The sequence below is a fragment of the Condylura cristata genome, unplaced genomic scaffold, assembly GCF_000260355.1.
Source record: "Condylura cristata isolate star-nosed mole 26May11 unplaced genomic scaffold, ConCri1.0 scaffold00027, whole genome shotgun sequence".
NCBI classification, from domain to species: domain Eukaryota; kingdom Metazoa; phylum Chordata; class Mammalia; order Eulipotyphla; family Talpidae; genus Condylura; species Condylura cristata.
Genome location: NW_004567128.1, coordinates 4,963,716 through 4,989,480, shown reverse-complemented (window position 1 = coordinate 4,989,480; position 25,765 = coordinate 4,963,716). Strand labels below are relative to the sequence as shown.

At 45.3% G+C, this 25,765-nt stretch overlaps 2 protein-coding genes across 3 annotated transcripts in view; one reads left to right on the top strand and one right to left on the bottom strand.

Annotated features, from left to right (window-relative positions):
* ACE2 (angiotensin I converting enzyme 2) overlaps positions 1-21,494 on the top strand; it is a 37,404-nt gene extending 15,910 nt beyond the window's left edge. The window contains exons 5-18 of the mRNA XM_012730417.1: positions 819-916; positions 2,346-2,451; positions 4,182-4,279; positions 4,915-5,084; positions 6,975-7,201; positions 9,258-9,402; positions 10,805-10,903; positions 11,573-11,695; positions 12,103-12,275; positions 13,449-13,507; positions 16,436-16,536; positions 17,042-17,158; positions 19,513-19,707; positions 21,356-21,494. Coding sequence (XP_012585871.1) covers positions 819-916; positions 2,346-2,451; positions 4,182-4,279; positions 4,915-5,084; positions 6,975-7,201; positions 9,258-9,402; positions 10,805-10,903; positions 11,573-11,695; positions 12,103-12,275; positions 13,449-13,507; positions 16,436-16,536; positions 17,042-17,158; positions 19,513-19,707; positions 21,356-21,464 — 1,820 coding nt within the window. The 3' untranslated portion in view covers positions 21,465-21,494. The remainder of the gene's footprint in view (positions 1-818; positions 917-2,345; positions 2,452-4,181; positions 4,280-4,914; positions 5,085-6,974; positions 7,202-9,257; positions 9,403-10,804; positions 10,904-11,572; positions 11,696-12,102; positions 12,276-13,448; positions 13,508-16,435; positions 16,537-17,041; positions 17,159-19,512; positions 19,708-21,355) is intronic.
* Positions 21,495-23,589: 2,095 nt separating this feature from the next.
* The window catches only part of BMX (BMX non-receptor tyrosine kinase), a 38,741-nt gene continuing 36,565 nt past the window's right edge, over positions 23,590-25,765 (bottom strand). For both annotated transcript variants that reach the window (XM_012730280.1, XM_012730281.1), the window contains one exon: positions 23,590-23,947. In XM_012730280.1, the coding sequence (XP_012585734.1) occupies positions 23,873-23,947 (75 nt within the window). In that variant the 3' untranslated portion in view covers positions 23,590-23,872. The remainder of the gene's footprint in view (positions 23,948-25,765) is intronic.

Below are 25,765 nucleotides of genomic sequence, written 5' to 3'. Positions count from 1 at the left end.
GGTCAGGAGAGGTCTGCCACGCCATGTGGTCTCCTCCGGGGCAGGCGGGAATCGAACTCATGCGGAAGCGGCTTTAGATTCTCAGTGCTGTGCTTGAACCCGCTGCGCCACCAGGGAGGGCCAGGAAGAATTTTTTTTTTCATGTGTTGTTTCTAAATGTGTTACACCATCACCTCTCAAGCCACAGGCAAGCTGGTGCCAGCAGCTAGTCACCACAGCCTCCCGCCAAATCTGTATTTCTCTCCTCATCTTCACGATCATCCACTGCCAATATGTCTGTAAAAGTGAAAATTCTTGAAATACATTTGCACACTTTGTTAGCCAACATACAAGCTCTTATTTCCGTGTATCGATATTATTTGCCAGGCCCACCCTGGCAATGTGTGAGTTGGGTTTGATTAGAAAATATAAGACCCTGGATAAAGAGAACTTTAAAACGCAGGGATCCAAAAGACAAAAACACGCTGTGGAGAGAGCAGAGACCCAGGCTTGGCACAGTGGGACTGCGTCTCTGTCCCTTACCCTTTGCCCTTGAACAGATGATTTAACCGTGGACGGGCAGGCTGGGCTCTGCACAATCTTGTGGGTCTTGTGCTTATTAAACAAGACCCTGCAATTGAGTTCCCAGCACAGAGCCAGTGCTTAACAGACGTCAGCGAGGGTTATTATTCACTTGCATCCCTTTGAGTTGCTCTTTAGAAGATTAAGATGTGACAAGTCTTAGGATTGGTTTTAAGTTCCCAACAAGGCTAATCTACATAGATGGTGTTTTATCTCTCTTTCCCTTATGGCCTTTCTCCTTTAAAAAAAAAAAAAAGACTATGAGGACTACGGGGATTACTGGAGAGGAGATTATGAAACAGATAGCTATACCCGCAACCAGCTGATTGAAGATGTGGAACGCACCTTTGCAGAGGTGAGCAGGGAAGTGTATGCAGAGACCATGGACACAATGCACAGGGGCGGAGACAGTGACCAAAGGCATTCTGGCTTGTTCTTAACACTGGGTGGCCATTCCCAGGCCCCATAGTTATAGACTACGAGGGCTTGACAATATTTTAAGGAATAATAGAGCAGCTCTTTTAAGTGATCAGATTGCTCTGCTTTTCTTCCCTTTTTTCAGCCACTGACCAGTGGTTAGTGACCACGAGATTATAAGAAGGAAAGATTGTCAGGAAGAACGGTCTTTTAGAACATAAGAAGAAATAGTCTCTGGGGATGTTTCTTGTGAAGACTTTGCTTCTTTCCTTTAAACAAGTGCTGAGCTTATTTCCTCAGCCATTGCCTTTACAGGGAAGGAGAGTCTTGTGAGCAGAAGTGTGCCAAGCCACTTCTCAGTGTCCCCCTCTTCCTTCCATTTGACACCATGTTGCCTCTTTACCCCTGTGTCTTCATGTGAGACTACTGTCACAGGCATAGTTGGGCAGCACTGTAAAGAATGGAGTAGGACAAGTTCCCGCCCACATGGGCAAAAGATTTGGAAAGAACTTCAGCAAAGAAATGATACAAGTGGCAAGTAAACAAGTAAAAAGTTATTGGGGAAATACAAATGAAAATCGTGACTCAAAACCACCATGCACCCATGGTGTGATTGTGATGGAGAAAGACTGCCAACCCCCGGTGTTGGTGAGGGTGTGGAGAGATTGGAACCGTCAGGCAGCTGACAGCGTGTAAAATGGCATGACCACTTTGGGAAATGGTTTGGCTGTTTCTTAAAACGTTAAATACACACCATGGTGTAGACATTCCACGCAGAGGCATCTGTATGAGAGCAATTGGAACATAGAGCTTTACAAAGACTTAACCATGAATTTTTCATAGAAGCGTTTATTCACCATAGTCCTGAACCGTAAACAGTCTAGGCCCATCTACTGGTGAGTTTCTTCATGAGACACCAAATGAAGCAAATTTTGATATAGTCATACCATGAAATGTTACTTGTAGTAAAAAGAAATAAATTACTGACACATATAATAACATGGATGAACCTTAAAAACTATTATGCTAAGTAAAAGAAGCTAGACACAAAGATCACATAATTGGGTGACTCCATATATAGCAATTGTCCAGAATAGACAAATCCATAGAGAAAGAAATTAAATGAGTGATTACCCAGGGTTGGGTGGAAGTGGAATTGACATCAAATGGTTGCAAGCAAATTCTAGGTGGGAATGTTGTGAAACTGAGTGTAGGGATGATGGAAGGAATGTTTTCAAACAACTTGGAATATTTGAGAGGAGAAGTTAGAATTTAGGGAAATTCTAGTTACCTAAAGAAGCTACTTTTAGTGTTGAGCACTTGAAGATGGAGTAGGCTACTCTTAGAGCTTTTCCTGTGCTTTTCAGATTAAACCGCTATATGAACAACTTCATGCGTATGTGAGATCAAAATTGATGAAGGCCTACCCTTATTATATCAACCCTACTGGATGTCTCCCTGCCCATTTGCTTGGTAAGAAACTCAGGAATTCTTTGTGTACTTTGCTCTTTGCCATTTCTACCACTAAAGTTGATTTTTGGAGTAAGACCCAGCATAACACTTTTGAAAAATTCTGTGAATCAAGTTACTAACACAGAAATCTTATTTGTAAGCACTTTCTGCAACAGAAAAGACATTGTAAATCATTCCCTATTATATTACTTTATTTTATATGTAAAGAGCAATCATATTGGTCAGTTACCACAAAGGATAAAGCGGTTACTTAGGATAACAAGAAAAAGAACTCTTAAGTTCAAATGAGAATTTAAGTTGGTTGATTAAGCTCTTGAGGAGGAGTATAGGATTTCAGTATATTGTCAGAGAAGAGAGGTTTGGTGAGCTGGGATGACAGCGATGAGAGGCTTTCTGTAATTAAGGTACAGCCTGACTGAAAGTGCTATAAATTCTTTTTGAATCACACCAAGTACTTTGGCTGAGAAATACTCAGTTCAGAACCCTGAGAGTCATGAGTGAAGTCTACCGTGAAGGAAGATGCCTAGCTTGGGCACAGCTGCAGCCTTCCAGAGGTGTTGGATTCCATCATGGAGCCTTTGTAGACCATGCAAGACAGGTTAATTAGACTTATTGTGATAATTTTGCAATATACATACATACTACACCATATGCTTTATACCTGAAACTAATTTAATGCTTTATGTCAAAAAAACTTAAAATTCAAAAGTAAGTAGGTTGGATAACTATGAAGCAGTCCGGTCCGTCATCACACCTCCTAGCAGCTTCCAGAGAATGGCCATCTGCCCCGCCTCCTTCTTGCCCCAGGTGCTGCAGCCCAATAAAGTTTACGTTGGAAATGTTCATGTTTCGGATGTGTAGCATTCATATGACAACTGGGATAAGTTCCTTGTAGCTAATTCTCCACAGCCAAACTTGCCCTTCAGTAGGACCTCACACTTAGTTCTGCTAAATTTTACCTCTTAAAAAAGAAAAAGAGCTCATCAAACTACTTCAGCGTTGCCCCCTTACCTTGGTGCCAGGATCTTGGCTTGCTATGAGATTGACTCTCTTCTGGCTCCATCTTCTCTGACCCTGGCGTCAGATTTAGCATTTGTCTGCAATTTCCAGAGAACATCACCCTGCTAAACATATTACTTATAGCCTAGTAACAAAATTAAAACTTGTTGCTAGTGAGCAGAAATTCATAAATGATGATTCTCTTGATTCTAATAGTAGGGATTAGTAATCATTTATTTGTCTTATTTTGTCTCCTAAATGGTGGATTATGTAATTCTGTTTTGAATCAATAGTGGTTGAGATGTTTTGTAATATATTGCACGTTTGAATCATAATTTGAAATGGGAGAAATTGGGTAATTCCTTAACAAGTTTTACCTGCCCACTTAATCTCAACCTCCTATCATTTTAACCATTTAGAGGAGACTTTTAAAAGAACACATTGAAAATTTTACTTATTTGGTTTTTTTAATAGAGGCAACATTGGTTTAGAACACTGTGATTTCATTTCACACCTCCTCAGATGTATGTCAATGCCCCCACCCCTTGCCCCAGCCACCACTGAAACACATGTTTTAAGTTTCAGAGAGAGGGAAAAGAAGTAGTGAAAAGGGAGCACAGAAACGAAATGAAATCTCGAATACTGTGTGGCTAGTACCTCATGTGCTATGTCAAATCAGGTCTCCGTGCCTGCTGTCTTTGTCGTGAATTAACAAATCTTTTTTTTAATAGGTGATATGTGGGGTAGATTTTGGACAAATCTGTACCGCTTGACAGTCCCCTTTGGACATAAACCAAACATAGATGTCACTGATGAAATGGTGAAACAGGTAGGAAGGAGAAACCTTGAACACCAGCTCTAAATCCTCAACTGCTTTCCTTCTCATGCCATCCTTCTCTTCTTCTCTTTTGCCTAAGAAACCACGTAAGTCAAAATGTTTCACGTGAATTTGATTTGTTCCTCACATAGCTACCTTTTCACGGGAAAGTAGTTTACACCATCAGTGACATCAAGTACCTTGAATGACAGGTATGGTGTTGATCCTGCTGAGGACTATTTAAAATAGAGATTACCTGAGCTCTCCATTAAGCAATAACATGTCAAATTTCAACTGGTTCATATCACTCTTTCCAAAGTTCATCACTGCTAAGTTGTCAGCCTCTAATTTCTACATAGTGTTACTAAAAACAGTATATAACTAGTAAACAAAAATCTATGAACAGTAAAAAAGAATATCCTTAGATTTTTCACATACTAAAAGTCATCATTGTTAGAGACAATATGAGTCTTTCTCTAGGTTAATTCCCTAGAGACAGAATTACGGAGACAATGTGTATAAACACTTTGAAAACTGGCTACACATCCAAATCTCCTTCCTGGAACATTATGTCTCGTATATATCTGACAGAAAGAATGCTATGATTTTGATGCTCGAATTAAATACTGTTCTTTCCTTCCACCCAGGGCTGGGATGCAAACAGGATATTCAGAGAAGCTGAGAAGTTCTTTGTGTCTGTGGGCCTTCCTAATATGACTCAAGGATTCTGGGAAAACTCCATGCTAACTGAGCCAAAAGATGGCCGGAAAGTGGTCTGTCACCCCACAGCTTGGGACCTGGGAAAGGGTGACTTCAGGTAGTGAGGCTGATACCTATGGCTGATACCAGTATGAGGGACAGTGGCAGGCAGGCAGAGTATTCCTTCTCCGCTTCTCTAAGCACAGAAGAGATAAACAGACTCTCACTGAATGAATGCTAGGAGCACATGAGCTCACACCGGGGTTCTCCCAGGAAAAGGGGATTGCCAGGAAGCCAGCCCTAAGTGGAACCTTAGAACCCTTTGCCTCATTCGAAATTCTACACATACACTACAGTTGCATGACCTGGAGCAGGGGTGGTGCCCACCTTTGGGCATTTTGGGCACTAAGAATCATGGAGAATGGATGGACGAGCCGGGCATTGAGCCTCGCCCTCTTGTGAGCAAGAATGGCAGTTGAATATACAAGCTGGGGTAGGATGGATGTGCCTAGGGCAGAGAGGACATACAGCAGCCAATCGGAGCAGAGGGGCAGAATCAGATAGCTTTCAGGGTGGAGTGGGAATTAGGCTAGACAGGCGGGAGGGTTTGGGCAGGTGAGCCTGGAGGAGGACACCAGTCTGGGAGCAGAGAGCTTCGAGTGCAGACAGGCAGGCCTGGCATTGTGCAGCGGACTGAGCGGCCGAGGCTAGAATGAGGGGCATGTGAGCAGGCACCTGCGTGAGGTGGCACAATGAACAGCCTTCTGAGTCCCAGGCATGTCGCCCAGGGACTAGGCGGCCGAGTGAGGCATTGCACCACCATGGGTTTCATTTTCCTTGTCTCTAAAGTGGAAAAGGAGATTGAAGACCTGTGTCTTAGGCTGGGGTCCCCAGCTGACATGGAGATTCTTGTACAAGTGGTTTGTTGAGGGATAACACTCAGGTGAAGGGGCTGAGGGGAGTAGGATGGCAGGGAAAGGGTTAAGTCAGGATGAGGCCTCAGCGTGATCCCAGGGGGTTCTCTGGGGCAGGATGTGGACCCCAGTGCTGGTCTCACCTTGAGGAAAGGGGACTGGCCGTTGCCCTCCAGCCCTCATATTAATCAGGAACTGGTTGTGGATCACCAGTGGGGGGCTGGGGGGATCTCCCAGGCGTCTCCCAGCTGGCCCAAGGCACTGAAGAAGGCATGTTAGAATAGCAGGAAAGTTAATTTGGGAAGTGCTAGAATATGACCCCTACAGCCACCTGAATGAAACTGCTCTTGCCAAGTTGGAAAGGATGGCCACACAGCTACTGAGTGTGGTCCTCACTTCCTTGGGCCACAGCAGTAGCAGAACTGCTTATGGGCTCTTTGAAATGCTATTTGTCATCGATGCTTGTATTGTCAGTCTCCTCTGGACTCCTTTGACTCCTGTCTGAACCATCTTCCTCCTTCCACTCCAGGTCGGGACTCGCTCGGGCTTTGTCTTGGCCTCTGTTGCCGTTCTGCACCTGCTCCGTGGCCTTCACATGCACTCCTTTACTTAGTGTGGATGATCCCCAGCTCCACTTTCCAGTTCCTTCTCCCACTTCTCTGTCTGATTATACCAAACTGCAGAGTCCTGAATGCCACATTCTTTTCACAAGCTGGACTCAAGCAGTCACCATTGACTGAGAACCTTGCTGAACCTTGACAGGAATGGTAACATCTTACTTCTCCCTGCCATCCACCTGGCAAACTCCTGCATGTTGATTTGGCCAAGGTTGCTCACTGCAGCCTCAGTTGTGCCTGTCTTGGTGCAGCTGTGCCTGCATTGACTCATTGTTACCCACAAGGCCATGCCTACTGATCACTTACAGAGCACTTGCCTCAGTTGGTGGTAGAAGATTATGCTTATCTTTCTGTTAGTCTATAAGCAGAACAGGATTCAGCTGTGCCCATCACTTTATATCAGGCACCTGATACAGTTTCTAGGGCGCAAAAGGTAGGCACTCAAGGTTTATCTTAATCTTGCCTGATTTTGTGCAGGATCAAAATGTGCACGAAGGTGACCATGGATGACTTCCTGACAGCCCACCATGAGATGGGCCACATCCAGTATGACATGGCATATGCTAAGCAACCCTACCTGCTGAGAAGCGGAGCTAACGAAGGCTTCCATGAAGCCGTCGGGGAGATCATGTCACTGTCTGCAGCGACCCCCAAACACTTGAAATCCCTAGGCCTTCTGCCAGCTGACTTTTCTGAAGACCCTGGTATGGGTGTTTTTTCATGGTTTGCTTTGAGGCTTCTTTAGTCTGATGTGGACACACGTATTCGTTATTGTGCACAGACTAGATTGAATTTTTGCCACATATATTGTGAAGTATTTATGGGTAGTGAAGAATTGCTGTTGCATAAAATATGTTTTTTAAGTGTATGTCAGCCCACGCACACCTGTGGTTTTGTATCTTTGAAAAGGGCTTAAGTGAGGTAACTGAATGAATGATGTTGGGATGTTAAGAAACACCTTACAGATTATTTTAAAATGAAGAAACAGGCCCACAGAACACAAATGGTTTGTCCCAGGTCACCCAGTCAATTAGAGTCTGAGTTCTGAGTAGATCCCCCTGATTCTAAGTAAAAATTCCCCCAAATTCTCGGGCTGGAATAGATCCTACAAACCATTTTCAGAAGAACAAACAGAAATGAGAGGGAGGATTGCTAGTCCAATGGCAAGAAACATGACGAAGCAGAACCGAAACCCTAAACTAAGGCTTTTCCACAATATGCAAAGCTAAGTGTAACTTGAAACTTAGGCATTCTTAGACGACAGGTGGTGGCCTCTTGAGTTTAGGAGGGGCTGAAACGTGTCGTTCATCCAGCTGAGGCTTCCGTTTGCCTCAAGAGACCCCACAGATCCATGCAGGGCTTCAGCATCTTTGCCTGAAGCAGCTATTTCTCTTGGGACGGCTTGGACCTGCTGGAACATGGCAATTTCCCACAAGACCCAGAGTCTTCAGTGAGCACGCCATGACTTTTGATTCTTCATTTCGAAAGGAGGATACTTAGAGCCAAATAGATTCTCTTTTGTATATTTCTCTGCCCTATTTTAGCTATCTGGACATAGTCATCAGCTCCACCAACTGGAATGTTTGGTCAATGAGCTCAAGGTCATGAGCACCAGGCTTGCATGTGCGACTCACTTTGCCTTCATTTCTGGCTCCAGACCTCAATATAAAGCCATTTACCATGTCGGGACATGTGAGCATAGGCTTAGACCCTGTGAGTAACAGACCAATAGTGGCACCCTCCCATGAAGGGGGCAGCAGAGGAGAGGGTCACCAAGTAATGGACAGACAATTACTTGTTCTATTATTTAACAATATCCCCTGACAGCAATGTTCCTTGTCTGAATCAGTAAGAGTACCAGACGTGGTTAAGGACTGTCTTGAAACACTCCCATGTCTTTCCTTGGCTCTGCCCCGATTGTGAATTTGTGAACATACATTCCTTCATTCTTTCCCTTTCTTCCTCCCTTTTTCTCTCTTCCAAAAATATGTGTCCAGCACATGGACATACAGGGAAGGCATTCCTGCTAGGCGCTAGAGGCACAGTGCTGCTAAGTAGCTAATCTGCCCCGCTCACATGTCAGGGGCCTCATGTGTACCTGAGAGGTGAGCGCTGCTGCCGTTTTACATCACCCGTAAAGTGAATGGCATGGGCTGTTTTGTCAAAGCACGGGACACCTGTCGGGGAGAGAGCAGCTCTTGTAAAGTACACTGCACTTCTCATCGTCTGCCAGTGGCTTCCTCCCGGACGTTCTCTGTGTTTCTTTCCTCCCTGACTTACTGTTTTATCACGCCCCCACATCTGTTTAATATTCACCTATTTCATGAAGAGCCACAGAGGGCACCATGTAGCAGACACCAGGCTAGTGTGCAGTCTTGAATGAGACATAACAGTCACTGTCTTTGTGGAGCTTATAAGAATAAACAGCTTGACTGGGAAAGAAATAAAGGATCCTAATTAGCACTGATAAGAGGTGCTTAAGGATGGCAATTGAAACTAATGAAAAAAATGATTGGTGTTTCTTGTGCATCTATTTTACCTGTTCCATTCAAGGCTTACCCTACTCTAAATCCCTTAAGTGAGAAAATAAATATGTACGTGTTACTATGTCCACAGTAATATTTCTCATAATCTTTATGAGATTATACTCTTACAGTAAGTATATATTGAGGAATTGTATCTTGAGATTAGGAAATTATTGAATACAAAACGTCCACTTCAGTCTTACCTTAACATTGATCCTTTTCCACTTTACTTCAGAAACAGAAATAAACTTCCTGCTCAAACAAGCACTTACCATCGTTGGAACACTGCCATTTACTTACATGTTGGAAAAGTGGAGGTGGATGGTCTTTAAGGAGGAAATTCCCAAAGACCAGTGGATGAAGAAGTGGTGGGAGATGAAGTAAGTCCATGAATATATAATTACAAAATGTTTTCTCATTGAGTTTGCTGTTTATTTGAAAGCCTTCGGCTGGCCTGTGCGCCCACGTGCACAGGTGCCTCTGTGCTCACACACACACACGGGCTTATCACATCCTATCACACACAGTGTAGTATCTGTATTTTATGCCCTAACGGTGTCCTGAGCCACCAGAACTCCCAGCAATGGCTGATGGGACTTGGTGGAGAAGTATTTCCGTTTCCTTGCCCCCAGTGGGATAACTGAAGGGAGCGCTCACCCCGAATCCTGGGGTTCCTCAGGGGTTTTGGTAACTTGGTTGATAACACACCTTTGGGAGGCTGCTGTCCTTACTCTTGTTTCCTCAGTCCCTTGCCAGTGTTCCCGGGGATCACTTCCCACTGAGCTTGTCTCAGGCTCTGCTTCTGAGGGAACCCAGTCTAAGACAACTAGAGTTGGGATTCTCCGAGAAGGCGTCATAGTTAGAATTACTGGAATTTCAATAGCTAAATTCCAAAATCCAGCGACGTGATTTTAAATATGTGAAAGCACGAGAGAAGAGCATTCAGGCTCGGGAGATCCCATCACAGCAAACACACACTTGCACACTCACACCAACTGCTCCCTGTTAAAGTCGTCATTTGGGCACCTCTCCTCAGATAGCATTTCCTTGCCTCTGCCCTCCACCCATGCAGGGTCAGAACAATCGCTCATGATCCAGCTTCTTAAGGGTTGGGTAGCCCATGAGATCATTATCTTATTAAGAAGTGATCGTGTATTCATTTTTCATTCCCTTAAACAAAAACACTGCACCCACATTTTAGACAGGATTCGAAAGTCCATGTCGTTCCCTTCAGATGTTCTCTTTGACTTCAAAGAACTTTTAGAATATGGATGGGCCTGGGAAAGGAAATCACTGCAGCGTCTTCACTGCTGTGATGGGAGGCTGTGAGGACCCACAGAGAATCCAAAGCCTAGTTTGGTGGGTCAGAGGCTGGAAGGTGGGTGTGACCAGGGGGGAGGCCTGAGAGGAGGTGACATCTGAGTGAGCCTTGAAGAACAAGTAAACTTTCTGTTTTACAAAATTCTGTCTGCCAGGAGCACATAAAGTGTGGGCCAGAGAGGAACTATTAGGACTTCTGCCGAGTGCTTGTGGCAAGGCATCGCATTGTATTAAATTAGTGTTTGGAAGACACAGCTATTGCCCAACGGTTTCTTCCAGCTGAATTACAATGAGTACAAGAGCGCCACGTGCTGGGCCTGATTCTGTAATGTTTCACATTGCTTCTGTTTTGCCTGATGACCAATTCTAGTATAGTGCCCCTGGCCGATGAAAATGCAGCAGCTGCACTCAACCCTGCTGCTCAGGGTGGCTGAGCTGCAGCTAATTTATCTTCCCCCAAAGGCGAGAGATCGTTGGAGTGGCAGAACCTGTACCCCATGATGAGAACTACTGTGACCCTGCGACTCTGTTCCATGTCTCTAACGACTACTCATTCATTCGGTAAGTGGCAGTTTTTTTCCCCCAATGTTTCATTTCCAGGGGTTGTGGATGGCTGTGTGAGGGCAGAGAAATGGGGATCTATGAGGTGAGGACTATTACTTCTCCTCACTCTCCGCCTACCTCCCTTGAACTTCAGAAGAGGTGATCAGTTTCAATTCAGTTTTACTCAGTGCCAGTTGTGTGAAATAAAACATGTGTAAGACCTTTTCTCCACCCTCAAGGAGTTTATAGTAGCCTTGGGAGAAATAAAAAAGATTTTTATTTGTCTTTTTATGTGGCAGAATTCAGAGTGACTGATAAAAAGAGCATTTTTAACCTCAAGTCCAAAACCCTGTGTTCTTCATCCATTAGCTGCAGATACTAACTTTTCTGAGCCCCCGTTGCTAAGGGCATTGACCTGTCATGAGCGTCCTGGAGACGCAGGCTGTAAACCTGTAAAACACAAGAGGTGCCAGCGAACCTCTCACAACAGGATTCTGCCTTCCTGTCAGCTGGTACAAAAATGAAGTAGGTGATGAAGAGTCTGTAGAGCCCCCGTTTGAGTCTTTCTAGAGAGGCTACCCTATGATGTCTTTGGTGACTTGGGTCTCAGAATGCCCACCTGCATCCGCCTCTGTGACTCTGCCTCAGTAACCAAACAGGGCCTCCTTGTTCGGGTCTCTTTTACAGATACTATACAAGGACCATTTATCAGTTCCAGTTCCAAGAAGCCCTTTGTCGGACAGCTCAACATACAGGCCCCCTGCACAAGTGTGACATCTCAAATTCCAAGGAGGCTGGGGCGAAGCTGCTGTAAGAAATGCTTCAAAAGGCTGCACCTCCCTTGGCCCCCCCCCCATCACCCATTTCCATGCCTGGGTTTGAATTTGATTTCCGTGTGCTAGAAAGAAAAGGCTTAGCCTCGAAATACCCTGCTCCACAAATGAGATGCGTCCTTTCTGGCCACGCAGCCACCTGTGAGGGTGGGACAGGCCCCCTTCCTCTCGCCATGTCGCAGTGATAGAGTTCTCTTTCTGGTCATTGGAAGGGAAGGAGGCTGAACGATGAATATGCACCTGGCAACATGCTGCATTTCCTTACCTGCCAGGAGCACCCTGAGCCAACCCAAAGGGGGGAAAAACATAGGTCATTCTGCACAGAAATGTACACCTGGAATCCTTGAGCAGATCCTGAACCTAACTCACCCTTTTCTCATGTAGCGAAATGCTGAGCCTTGGAAGATCCGAATCCTGGCCCTTGGCATTGGAAAAAGTTGTAGGAGAAAAGACTATGAATGTGAAACCACTGCTCAACTACTTCGAGCCTCTGTTCACCTGGCTGAAAGAGCAGAACAGGAATTCTTTCGTGGGGTGGAGCACTAGCTGTCCTTCCAGTGGGTACCTCCAGCGGACGCGTTTCAAATCATTCCATTCTGCCTCCCCTGTCTTCCCTGCTCCATTCTGAGTCAGGACTCAGAAGCACCTTCCCCCCATTTGCCCCACGGCTGCTGGTGCCACGGCAGCAGCCGCCATTTTACCAGAGGAAACAGTAGCTTCTGGTCAGCTGCTGTGTAGCAGGGCAGGAAGCTGCTCTCTCCTGCTGATCAGCACATGTCCTGGACAAGAGCCCAACACTCTCCATCCACCTCCCACCATACTTGAATTCTGCCTTCCAAGAAGACAAGCACTTGGAACTGTTGTACTTCATTATCTATTCTTTCTGGCAGTTGCGTTCCTATTTCTAAGCAACCTGTTTATATTGTTATTTCTTTAGTGGTTTCTTGCTTCTCTTCCCCTCTCTTTCTCAGCCGTCTTGTAAGACTACCATAACTTGTAGCAAAGAAATCATCAATGGTTGCACCATTATCTGTGCGAAGCCGAGTTACATACTATTTTATATCCTGTTTGTATGTGTTTTTTTTTTCTCAGAGCTTCTACTTGCTTTCTTTTTTCAGGACTAATTTGCTATCTGTGCTGCATTCATTTTTCTAACTCTGCCAACAAGTCTATTCTTCTCAGTCTCATTTTTTCTAAAGACTTCCCTCTTCCTCCTATCCATCTGGACAACAATGTTCACCCCTTTGCTGCTTTTCTGGGTGGAATCCTATGTCCCCTGGATTCCACATCATCTTTCTTGGGCCCCCTCTTGCTTTGCTGCAGCCCAGCCTCCCTCCAAGTTGAGCCTCCAAGTGACTGATGAGGAGCACGTGGGGGTTGGAGGCCCCAAAGTGTTCCCCAAAGTGGCTTTAGCTGTATCTTGTTTTTCATTCTCCTTATTTTCAGCTTGGTATCTGCCGCCTACTCTCTGCTGTAGCTGAATCCTAAGCCCCTCTGGGATGTGCTGGTGCCTTTGTGTCTATCCTGCCCTCTGGACATAGGAGGGGGCCATGGTTCCCTGCCTCTGGAGAGAGCTCAGTCGCTTCTCATTTCCCAAAAGAGTGTTTCTTTTTTAATCCTTTACTATCACTGTAGTGGGGCCTGGAGGTGGGGGGCAGAGGTTGGGGGAGGATATAAACACACTTGGTCAGTCTGCTTGCAACAAGGGTCTGTGATTTCTCTTTAATCAGATTCCGAGCAAAACATCAAAGTGAGGATAAGCCTAAAATCAGCCCTTGGAGATGAAGCAGTGAGTATTCTGGACAGTGTGTTCTTTACCCTCAATGTACTCTCTTAAATGGACACAAGCCCTTTCCAGCGTGGCCTGAAAGGGGAGCGGCCTCGTGGCTATCTTAGAAATAACAAGCCCCAGATTATGGCCTTACGGGCCAGTAACAAACCCAAGGCAACCCTAATGTGAAATGGAGTGGCCTGACTGTGGGTCCTCACCCTCACACTTAAAAGGGACTTATAATAAAACTCAGCCACAGGCACACACAAAAAGGGTAATAAAGGGTTTGTTTACAAAAAGGAGAAATAAAGAAAGGAATAACTCAGGGAGAGAGAAACAAATTGGTGCATGTGTCCTACCAGTTCCACTCAGTGGGGACCCCAAAAGCAACCTGAAAGCTGCCCAAAAAACCAGGGGTCCCCTAGACCCACATGTCTGGTTATATACCAAACCTGGCTGCTTAACTCTACCCAGGTCCCAGCATCCTCCCCTCAGTGGTGATGACAATATGGGATTATAGTCCTTGGTGTCTTGGCTCACATTGGTCTGGGGTGGAAGTGGGGTCCATAAAACCTGTTTGTGGAGTTTGTTCAGGATCCTTCCCCCAGTAGACTGGCTATGTCTGCACTTTTCCTTGTTACCTAGAAGGTGTGATGACAAGTCGTGTTAAATATCAAATACCCACCCTCCCAGTTCAGCGGCCACTGTTCTGTTCAAGGGAGAGGGATCTGATTTTATTGTGAGGGGTTGTTTTTAGAAGCGGTAGAGCTCATTTTGTTTAGTTTTAGTCTATCAGCTACATCCTGGAGGCTTGTTAAAAATGTGGAACCCTAGGCACCCCACTCTTCAGATTCTGCTTAACCAGAAGCCTCCTTTCCCCAGCTCCTCAGGCAAACTGTGTGCACAAGCAAGGGCAGGAAGCTCTGCTCTAGGGCACACCCCGAAATGGGCTGCCCTTAGAATCACCTGGGTGTTTCCAGCAAACAAAGCTTGAGGCCCACTCCGGGTGTGGCCTCACAAGCTGGGCATCAAGAGAGAAAGATGCCCCAGGCGATTCTCATTCAGCTATTTTCAAAGCCCTGCTATAGCAATGCATTTTGGGGTAACACAATGTCTTAAATAAAATCAAGTTACTGACACCCTTAAGTGAGCAATTACTGTAACTAGCTATTGCTTTTTCCTAAACAGTCTTGTTAGGGTGTCCAGCCTGAGGAAGTCCTGGTTTGGTTTTGAGAAGAAAGAATTAAATAATAGTTTTGTTTGCAAATCTCTGGAAGTCACGGTTTTGCTTGGGGAACAGGAGAGGACTAGTCCTGGTCAGAGACCTGGGGCTGGGGGGCAGGGTAGGGGGCCTGAGGCTTTGCAGAATTTGAGGGCAGCCTGTGAGTACAGAACAGTATTTGCTTTGGACAGATCCAAAGATCGCCTCCTTATTTTTCCGGAGCAGTTAAATATTGTCCAAGGCTTATAGTGTAATTTTCATAGATAAGTAAGGCTCCTAAATAAGTGACATTGTAGGAGTAAAAGAAATAGTTAGGAAAGAAGTAAGTACGGAGGTGCCTCATTCCCCAGTGTGGCTTTGATGAGACCGAGCTGTACTTTTAGTATGTCCATGCACCACGGCCAGGAAATGTGCCCAGTTTAAGCTAGTTCATGGCAAATTCTACTGGATTTTTGGCATTCTGTTGAGAACTCTACCTACCTTCTTCTTTTTTTGAATATAGAAGTGGCAACCAGAATATTTTTTTTTAATTAAAAAGTTTATTTTTACATCATTTTGCACATTTTTTTTTCATCTCAATTGTAATCCCCACGGGTTTCCCATCACCAAATCACCCCTGTGCCACCACCATAGTCCCGTGCATTCCCCCCCCACCCCCCCACCCCCCGTTTTTGATCCCATTCCCCACTCCACCCCCACAGAATGTCTCTGGTCTATGGGCAACCAGAATATTTTTAATAATAATAGTAACAGTAATGATTATTACTACTAAAGCAACTTCCCCCAAACCGAGTGGCCCCGCGCTGAAGTTAATGTTAATAATGCTCCCGTGAAATCGTGCAAGTTTTTCCTGAGAGCGAAAGGAGAGCAGCAGGTTTCGTGCGGTTCGCTGATCTCTACTGCCGGCTGCTGGCGGCAACACTGAATGCAACTTTTAACACAGACTACGCAAATACGTCAGCTGCTTGTTAACGCTGAAAAACAAGAAAAAAATTACCTTGTTATTTACAAAGTATTCTTTCTTGGAACCCCAAGTTTCCTGTTCTTTTACACTTTACACATCTCAGAATTTGCTATAAAAATAGTCCACTCGGTTTATTTGTCTACAAGACGGGCATTTTAACGAAAATCCATCACTCATGACCCATTGCAGATAGGTAAACCCATTTACCTATGTGTAAATCTGTGGCAGGGTGTTTATTTCCATTTACAACAACCTAAAATACAGGTATCCACCACTACCCAAAAGTAGAGCTGGTCCTATTTGGTGGGATATTTGGGGGGGGGGGGATGGGAATGCTATTACCATTAATTGATAGGAAAAGATGTCCAAGCGCTGGAGTAAACTGGGCTCACACCCAGTAGGAATGTGTTACTGTTGCATAGTATGTCAAAGGAATGAATGACGACCCCTCCACCCCCAATGTTTCTGAAAGCATAGTTGCCTGAAGGACAACAGACAGCACAAGCTCTCCTCTGAGCTAGCTAGGATGCAAACTCTCGGGTCTCATCCAAAAGCCTGTGTGTGGGGAAGGCGCAGGGTCTGGCCCAGTACTCCCTGGTTCAGCACCCCGCTGTTCCTGCAGCTCACTCGAGTTGGAGGTCACTGCCTTAAAAGCTAGGACCTTTGGAATGGTGGCATATGAGACATAATGCGTGTGGATTCTCGGGCTTGGCATATACGCTGCGATCCCTACTGAGCTGTTTTCCCTCTGAATTTGCAGTATGAATGGAATGAAAACGAGATGTACTTGTTCCAGTCATCTATTGCATATGCCATGAGAGAATATTTTCTAAAAGTGAAAAATGAGACGATTCCTTTTGGGTAAGTTGATTTGCTCTCCACTTATTTCAGCCAGCTCTTATTCAAATGAAATTGAGAAAACCTAATAATTTTAAAGCTTCTTTGATGTCCCAGAGTTAGGGCCACTCTGCAGGGGGATGATTTATAACTATTTGACCTGTAGACTGTGAGAGCACCCTTATTACTAAATATAATAGTCCTCCGCTCTCACCTCTCCTCTTCTCCCCCTCTTTCCCTCCCCTGAACACTCCCAACACTCCATGAAAAAGGCAGACATCTCTGCCTTTATTGAGCTTATGTAGAATACCATGTGTATATTTATAAATACAAACCTATATTTTATAGATTTAGTTATTAACTATTTTACATTTAAAAATGTAACTCCTCCTAAGCTATCAACATGGCATAGTTTTTTGAATCACAGACTACCAGAAGACCATTTAATATTTATGTTTTAATATACATATTGCATGTGTGGTAATTTTCCTCCGTGCCCCAAGGGAACAAATCCTTTGTGTCTCCACAGGGAAGCCAACGTGTGTATATCTAACTTCAAACCAAGAATCTCCTTCAGCTTCATTGTCACCTCACCTGAGAACCCATCTCAAGTCTTTCCAAAGAGCCAAGTGGAAGAGGCCATCAGGTGAAACTACTCATACCAGGGTGTGGGGTTAACACATGCAACAGTAGCAAGAATGGTGGAGCTCTGTGTGCCTCCCTGTAGATCAGCCACTGTCCTTAGTCTTTTACATGTTTTCCCTCACCTTGAAACTTCTGTTTTAATGTTAGCAGGCTCCCGTTGTCAGGAAATAGCCATGACTTGGGTTACTCCAGAGGCAGGCCCTTACCCAAGGATGTGAGAGTAAGCAGTTTACTGGCCGGATCTCTAAACTCACTGACAGAGAAATTAGGACAGGAGGACAGAGGATGAAAGGCAGGTAACAGACAGCACATATGGGGAGTTGCCGAAGTGGCCAGCCGGAACTCCATTCTTCTGGGGAATTCTGGGAGGCGAGAACTTGCACCTGAGCTGTCCCTTCAGAGCTGGGCTATTTATTCACCGCCTCCCACAAAGTTGTTGGCTGAGAACTGCTTACAGGTGGCTCAGAGCTCCCCAGCACTTCCAGCCTGCAGGTAGGGCAGGGCTGAGGCAGCAGGTACTGGCTGAGGAAAGTCTTGCCAGCACACATGGAAAATGATCACTACAGAAGAGGCACAGGCTTGTCTGGCTCTAGGAACTTTGATGGAGGATTCGTTAATGAACCAAAGCCTGAGACAAGGTAGGTGAGACTCAAATTCCTTAGACGATGGTTAGCCTCCGTACCAAGGGAGGCCTGATGGGTGGTATTTCCAAGGACAGGCTGCCCAATTTGCCTCAGCTGTTTCCCCAAACAGCCAGTATGAAGAGGGATCTGTGAGTCCCCAGTCATTAAAAAGATGCTTCATTTTACTTTTGCCCCTTTGCTTGCTTGCTTTATATCCTGCATACGAGTGAGGCCATCTCGGTACTTTTCTTTCTCCCTCTGACTTATTTTGCTTAGTAAATCTTCTCCAGTTCCATATTGTGATGGATGGCAACATTTTTTTTTATAGCCAAGTAATAAAGCAACACAAGCCTTAAATCTGACTAAAGAACTAAGGTGGGCTGGGGAGCAGTGCGCTGTGGTGGAGCTCTAGGGGGTCTTGGTGGTGGGTGTGGTGTGGTAACATACACCTGAACAGGTACGAACTTGTGCCCATAAATCCTACAGTATTATAGACTCATGTTACTTCAATAACATAATTAAGAATTTAAAAAAGAAAGAAAAAAGTGTAAGATGCCTACTTGTGATGGGCACACTTAGTTGGTAACCCTCGTGGGCTGCTAGTCATCCTCACAGCAGAAAGGCCTGCTGGCCAGGATGAGCTTAGAAAACCTGGCGTAGCTGGGACGTACAAACAAGCCGCGCCCAGAGACTCACTGCCTGGGCCAAACTCGAATCGGCCTTGTGGGGAAGTGCTGGCTGAGATCATGGCGGAAGAGCCCAGCCCTCAAACTTGCTCTTTCTAGAACAACAGGAGACACTTTCAGATTGACGTTGCCTGGGGTCACATGGCTAATTCTGCTCTGACCTCTCCCCTCTCTGGATGGACTCTGACCTCTGACCTGGACCAGACCCCAGGAAAGGAGCCGGATGCCAGATGCTTTGTTCCATCCAGACTAAACAAGACAATCCATTTTTTGTCTTGCTTTTAAAAGAATCATCTTTCTTCCTCTGTGAAGTTCACCTGTGTCCCATCCCAGTGCTGGAGAAGTTGCAAGGGCCTTGTTCTGTCTCCTCCCCAGCGCTGCCTCCCAAAGTCAACACCTTCAGCTTGGAATATACCTCCGTGGAGATTTGTAGAGTGCCAGGTTCATTTGTAGCAGAGGCACGCACCCAGTTGTCCTCTCCTGCTGCTTGCTGCACAGCCCCTCTCAGACACCAGGGACATTCTTGCCAAATCTGCGCGCTGCTTTCCCACAGCCAGCACAAGTGAGCGGGTGCCGGCCATTTCATGTTTCACACTTGCAGCCCCATTTTCCAGCGAAGTTGTTGCCAGATTTAATGGCAGTCACAAGAAATGAAAGGTGCATAATTATCAAAACTCTGATCTTAAAAAAAAGTTTATTGAAGTAACATTGGTTGAAATCATTATGTAAGTTTCAGGTGTCCAGCATTGTAATTCCACATTTGTACAGATATTATCCTCCCCACCAACGTCTAGTTTCATCCCACTCTACAACATACCCTTTGGCAACCATTTTGTTCTTATAATCTAGCAGTCTGTTTTTCAAATTCCTGTCTTTCACTGGACCTGGTTATTTATTGAATACTTTGATCTCATTGCTCTTTTCTGTGTACATTGTTAGGAGATGCTTTGTCAAATCCATTCTGGAACAATGGTATAAGGAGTAAATGATCACACATACTTTTAGTTAAGTGTACTTTTGCCTAAGTGTTCTGCTGTTGGGAATAGGCTGTCCCGGGGCCGCATCAATGATGCTTTCCGCCTGGATGACAACAGCCTGGAGTTTGTGGGCATCTACCCCACACTGGCACCACCTTACAAGCCACCTGTAGACATCTGGCTGATCGCTTTTGGCATCGTGATGGCAGTGGTCGTGATTGGTATCGTTGTGCTCATTTTCACTGGGATCAGAGAACGTCGGAAGTAAGTGGCCTTTCTTAGACTTATCTGCATTTGACATCAGAAAGGTTAGAGAACTAGAAACTTTGTCATTAAATGCTAAGTTGTACCAAACAATTAACTTATTTCAACCATTTTGCACCTAAATATTCTCATGCAGCCCCTAGAAACTGAGCAGATTTTAGTCAGCACATCATCTTCCTGGCCAACGCTACACAGAAGGTGTCAGGCCTGGGTTTTATTAGAACGTCCAGGTCAACTCCTGACCACAGTGTCATTTCTCCTCTGGGAGGCACGGCCAGCTCCGCAGGGGTGGGCAAGCTCGGGGTACTAATCTCACCCAGGGGTACCTCTTTGTCGACAAATGACCCTGAGACTGAATCACTGAAGGGTTTGAACTCTGAGATCATTCAAGAATGAGCTTTAGTATTTGCTCCCAACTACTCTTTTGGTCATCTTCATTGAGCCTCAGATAGCCCTAGCTTGCTCTAATCCCTTGGTGTGTGGGCCAGACACCCTCTGGTTTGTTCTTGCACTGAAGATCCAAGCTTAGCAAAGGTTTCACTCACTAGAAACCTGATGTATATTCTTGCTTTACCTTTAGATTCTGCCCCTCCCATTGTTGGAAAAGACATTTACTTCTGTGAGCTGTGTAATTAAGATTCATAACTAGAGCACCTATCAAAACTTTATGCACACTTCAGGTTACTTAAATATACTCTTAGCTGAATTTTTACATACACTAGTCCATTTTGCTCAATTTGCTTCACTATAGAGATTCTTAGTCCCCCCCAAATAGATTCAGTTGAAAGAATAGAGACTGCAGAAATACATTCATACGGTTAAAAAATGTTTAAATACCAAAGAATAAAGTTTCCCTGGCACTGTTGCTCCAAGTTCCCCTCCAAAGCCAACCAAAAGTGTCAGCTTCTCAGAGTGCACATGTTAGTGACCCCCAGGAGGACCACATGCACACTGATCAAGCAGCACTCTTCCGCATTATGGGGTATGCCCGTGAGCTACTCTCAGATTACATAGGGCACCCCTCACCACACACGCGCTGGTGAGAGTGCACAGAAAAGTAGGCCCGCAGGCCTTCTCAGCACCTTCACCCAGTACTGTATGGGCATTACCTGGTGTGTGCAAACTGAGCCCCGCAGAGGGCAAGTAACTTGCTTTTACGCAGTCCATCAATTAGGTTGGGGTATGCCCAGTTTTCAAAACCGTTGTTGTACTTCAAAGCTGTCCTGTCCTGACTTGTTTATACTTTCAAAGTTGATCATTTAGCAGGGAAGCTCTTTAAAATGATGCCATTAGCTGAATAACCGCTCCGTTCCTAATAATACTAGTGACGGTTAATCCATACACCAGCTACTGTGAGCGCCTGGCAGCATTTCCTCACTGACTTCATATCATGGCCGTCATTTTCCGAATTGGCCACACCCCACTGCAGGGCACATACCCCTAACCCATCTCCAGTGGCCTGCCAGCCATTGTGCCAACCAGTGGCAGGGTCAGTGCCTTCCAGGTGTTTAGAACCTGGTAAGAGGATTTGCAAATGAGCACATCAGTGATTTGATGTTGTGGTGTAAGATGCCTGGGCCAGTGGGGTCTGCGGAAGGCAGTGTCATCTAATGTCTCAATATTAAGGTGATCTCACTTTATTTAACAGGAGAAGTAAAGAAACAAGTCAAGAGAATCCTTATGCCTCCGAGGACTTGACTACAGGAGAAAATAACCCAGGATTCCAAAATAGTGATGATACTCAGACTTCATTTTAGAACACCCTACTTTGTTTCCTCTTGAGGTGATTTTACTGTACATAAATGTTAATTTCATGGTATAGATAACATGAGATTATAAAGATGTCATTAAAATATCAAAATGATGACTCTATTCAGGAAAAGTTGTCCTAAGAAGACACGCCTGAGAAGAGGGCAGCTGCACTCGCACTGCCTGCAGCATTTATTTTTGCATAAGGATTCGGCTTCCTTTCTGTTTCTTAAGAGAGATGTTTATATTTGAGAATAATCAAGAAAGTGTGGCTTTGGCCTCACAGACCATGCATGGGTAATGGAAAGCTTGGTTGGCTTGCTGGAGTGGGAGGAAGACATATGGTGGGAACGACTGTTGGGAACTTGTATGGACTCTGGATGGGTCACTTTTTAAAAGAAGATTTATTTGTGCATACAGAACTGGGGGGTACAGGCCAGAGGTGCAGGGGTGGTGAGAGGACTCACCAGAGACAGAGCGGGGAGCAGAACAGAAAGATCAACAAAGTACACTGCTGAGGGGAGCAGTGGGAGGGTCAGGAGAGGTCTGCCACGCCATGTGGGTCACCTCCGGGGCGGGGATTGAACTCATGCTGAATTGACTTCAGCTTCTTAGTGCTGTGCTTTAACCCGCTGTGCCACCAGGGAGGGCCCTGAATGGGTCACTTTTAAAGATGGTGCCCAAGAGTGGGTAGAGCTGCAGGGACTGAGAACGCACAGACTGTTCACTTTGATTCAAATGGAAGGGCTGTCACCCTCTCTTCACATGAACTTAACCTCAGTACTGTAGTGCCTGCCCTCGGTGATGACTGCAGTAGGCCATGCCTTCGGGGGACAGGGCTAAAGAAGAGAGCAAATGCCAGCATCTTCTCACTTCCAAGTTGCTTATCTGTCACTTCCCCATCAATTTAAAACAAGCCTTGGAGGCCTCCAGGAGTCATACCCCTCAGAGCACACTGGGCAGAAACTCTTGTCCACTGTTTTCTCACAATGGAATGAATAGAATCTCAACTGCATACACCCTCCACAGTGGGCACCTGAGTCTTTGGCATCTGCAGCTCTGAGCACAAAGCAGATACCAGTAAATGCAGGTGTCACACACTCCCGAGGGCTTCTGCCTGCTTTTCACCTCCATGAACAAATCACTGTCTGACTGCTCCCAATATCTTACATTGCTTGATTGTACAATGAGACTAACAACAGTTGTGTTGGGACACACACATCAGGTTAGGGACCAGCCTGCACTCAGTGCCTCAGAGTCCCCAGGTGGGCCTTGAGCATGGTGTCCATCACATAGCTGAAGATGGACTCAAAATAGATTACATGGATCAACGCAACCAAACTCTGCCCGGGCGAGGGTGACCTTTTTCTTGTCCAAGGTTTCTCCTACAGAAATGGCAATGCAGGTCTCTGCAAGAGGCGGAAACCCTTGGCTCAGCAGCCGGCTGTGAAGGAGGGCACTTCTGGGAACAGTCTTGAAGCTAAACAGTATTTCTATACCTTTGTGTCAAGGTAGTACACTGAAAAAGGAGCTCTCATCATCAAACTAGCCAGAAGCTTCAGAGCCCCACACCCGAGGATGTAAAATGATAGCAATGATCCAATCAATTCTAGATATAAGATTGATTACCCTAAGTTGAGATTGCTAGCAATAGGGTAAGGAAAAGGGATTGAATTAAACCTTGGCATCTTTGAAATTCTGCTTTATGAGAAACCTAGTTAATATATCGTTGAATACCTTTAGTTCTCACTTCGTACTTGTGTGCACAACAGCAAAGTCACTGTATTCATCTGGACAGCAGATGAAATTTGTGCCACTGGGATTGAATTATGGACCTAATGATGCCCATACACAATGCGGTCCCCAGGCAGTGCAGGCTGGCTGCATCAGCAACATCCGGGAACGTGGTAAAAATACAAAATCTCACGCTGCGTTCAGACCTCTCCTACCAGAATCTTTGGGGCACTTAGGAATCAATTTTAACAAACTCTCCAGCTGATCCTCAAGCCTGCTCATGTTCAACCCATTGAGACACGAAGGCAAATGTCCACACTCTTGTCTTTGTTAACAGCACATTTAATTATCACAAGAATGACGATACAAAGAAAATAACAAATATGCAACAAATAATCTTTGAATTTTGCCCGATCTTCACATGCTCTCTCTACATTACAATCAGAAGATGTGCTTCTATTAGCTGGGAAGCTACATATACAAGATTACTAATTTGACCAAATTTCAGGGAAATCTTTTGTTCTCTACCTTGCTCATTTCTAGATAGCATAGTGGACAAACAGCACACAGAGCGGCAGTAAGAACTAGCTAAATAACATTGCCTGTGCTTTCCTACCTTCCTTAAAAAGAGGAGAATCTAGGCCAATGTCTAGATTCACTCTTATCAGATCACCTGATTTCTTCAAGACTTATCTTTTTCCCGAAGAAGTTCAATGGAAGATAGGAGTTGCTGAAATGTGGGACGCTTTTCTGGAAGCTAAAATAAAAGAAAAGCCCCAGGATTAGTGAGTGAAAATGAGCATTAATAATAAAGTAGAAAGCTAGTTAGCCCTCAGTCCTAAAGCTAGCAGCTTTTAAAATGTGAACACACATTTTCTAGTAAAGAGAAAAAAATTACCCTCTAAGAATTGTAAAAGAAACAGAAAAAGTGTCTTTTTGCACAGTATGTACCTGAAAACCCAAGAAAATCAATGCTAGAGCCAATCCAGATGACAGAGGGCTCCCAGGAGAGTAACACTCAAGCAACATGTTCCCAGTCAGTAGCCTCATCCATGCGCCGTGACCCACTGGAAACCGTCACAGGAGAGAAAAACCTCAGCACACCACAATACAATACACAGCAAAAGTGTGCCCCCAAATGAGACAAACGCACAGCAAAAGTGTGCCCCCAAGTGAGAGAGACTAAAACACTGCCTAAAAGTGCATTGCCCTTAACCACATAGGAAAACAGCTTGTTCTTGAAAAGGACACATTGATATTATAAAGATGCCAGATTTCCCAGGTTAAAGTGTACACTGAAAATAGTCTCCACCCAAATACAAATATGTTTATTTCACAGTGAACAAACAGACACTCTACTTCCCAGGGGTTTCACAGAGGGAAAAAGTAGCTAGGGAACACTGAGAAAGTGCGTGATGACATAGCACTAGCCGTCCTAGGGCGAGAGCAAATCTCCATACACCACACAGTCACTGCTGGCACATGGAGAGACCAGGGGCAGAAAAGGCCCCAGTGAGCTCAAAGACAGAGGTGGAGCCTTTCTCCACCCAGGTCATGGCAGTCAGTCAGCCAGGGCGTGGGCAGTGAGAGGTCTCACACACTGCTCTGACCTAGACGCACTGCTCACACTGCCCAAGGCTCTCTACTCCTCACACTTCATTTGGGGCAGAAAAAGGTGGGGCGGCTTACATAGCTTTCCAAGTGCTGGGGGAGGGGACAGTGCTCTTACTCAACGAACTAATTTAATATTAATCAAAGTGTTCTATGGTGTGATGTGGTCATCAGCTCTTCCAAGTGGGGTTCTGCACATCAGTAGAAGAAACTGGGAAGTCTAAGGCCTGGGTAGTGTCAGCACATTGCCTGACACATAGGCACTCTGATGTCCTATACCACTGCCATCACCACCACTACCACCACCGTATCATCACTATCACCACCAAGCATGTAGTGCACCCTTTGCTGAGAACTTGAAAATAGTAGCTCATTCAATTCACACAATAACCCTGTCACTTAAGTACCATTTTAGAGTGAAGCACAGAGATGTTAGGAGGCTTGCACAAGGTCACACAGCTATGATTTAAGCAGACATTCTGGCTCCAGAGTCCATACACCTAACCAAGCCCCCAGTCTACATGTGACCAGTGGGTACCTGGAAGCATGAAGGCAACATCAGGCCCTTTCATCAATGAAGCAACTGTGGCCATCAGCTGTGGGGTCATAAAGTAATGCCCTCAAAAATCTCCCACAGCCCATTGACTCTAGAAAGCAAAACTTCCTTTCCTTGTCATCCACCCTCCAGACCCTGGACCAGATCTACTTTCCGAACTCACGTTCACCCTTTCCAACAATGGCTTTAGCCAAACCTGGCCCACTCATTCTTGCCTCCACACCTGAGCTTGTCCTGGCCTCACGTGGACACCTTTGACCACATTTCCACTCACACACGCATGGATGGCCTGCTGAGACCTCGTGACCTGCCTGAGGTCACAGTGCAATCAGAGAGTTGCCTCCCCCTCTTCTTCCTCTTCCTCCATTTGTCTATGCGTCTCCTTTGGGAGCGTGATTCTGAATGCTC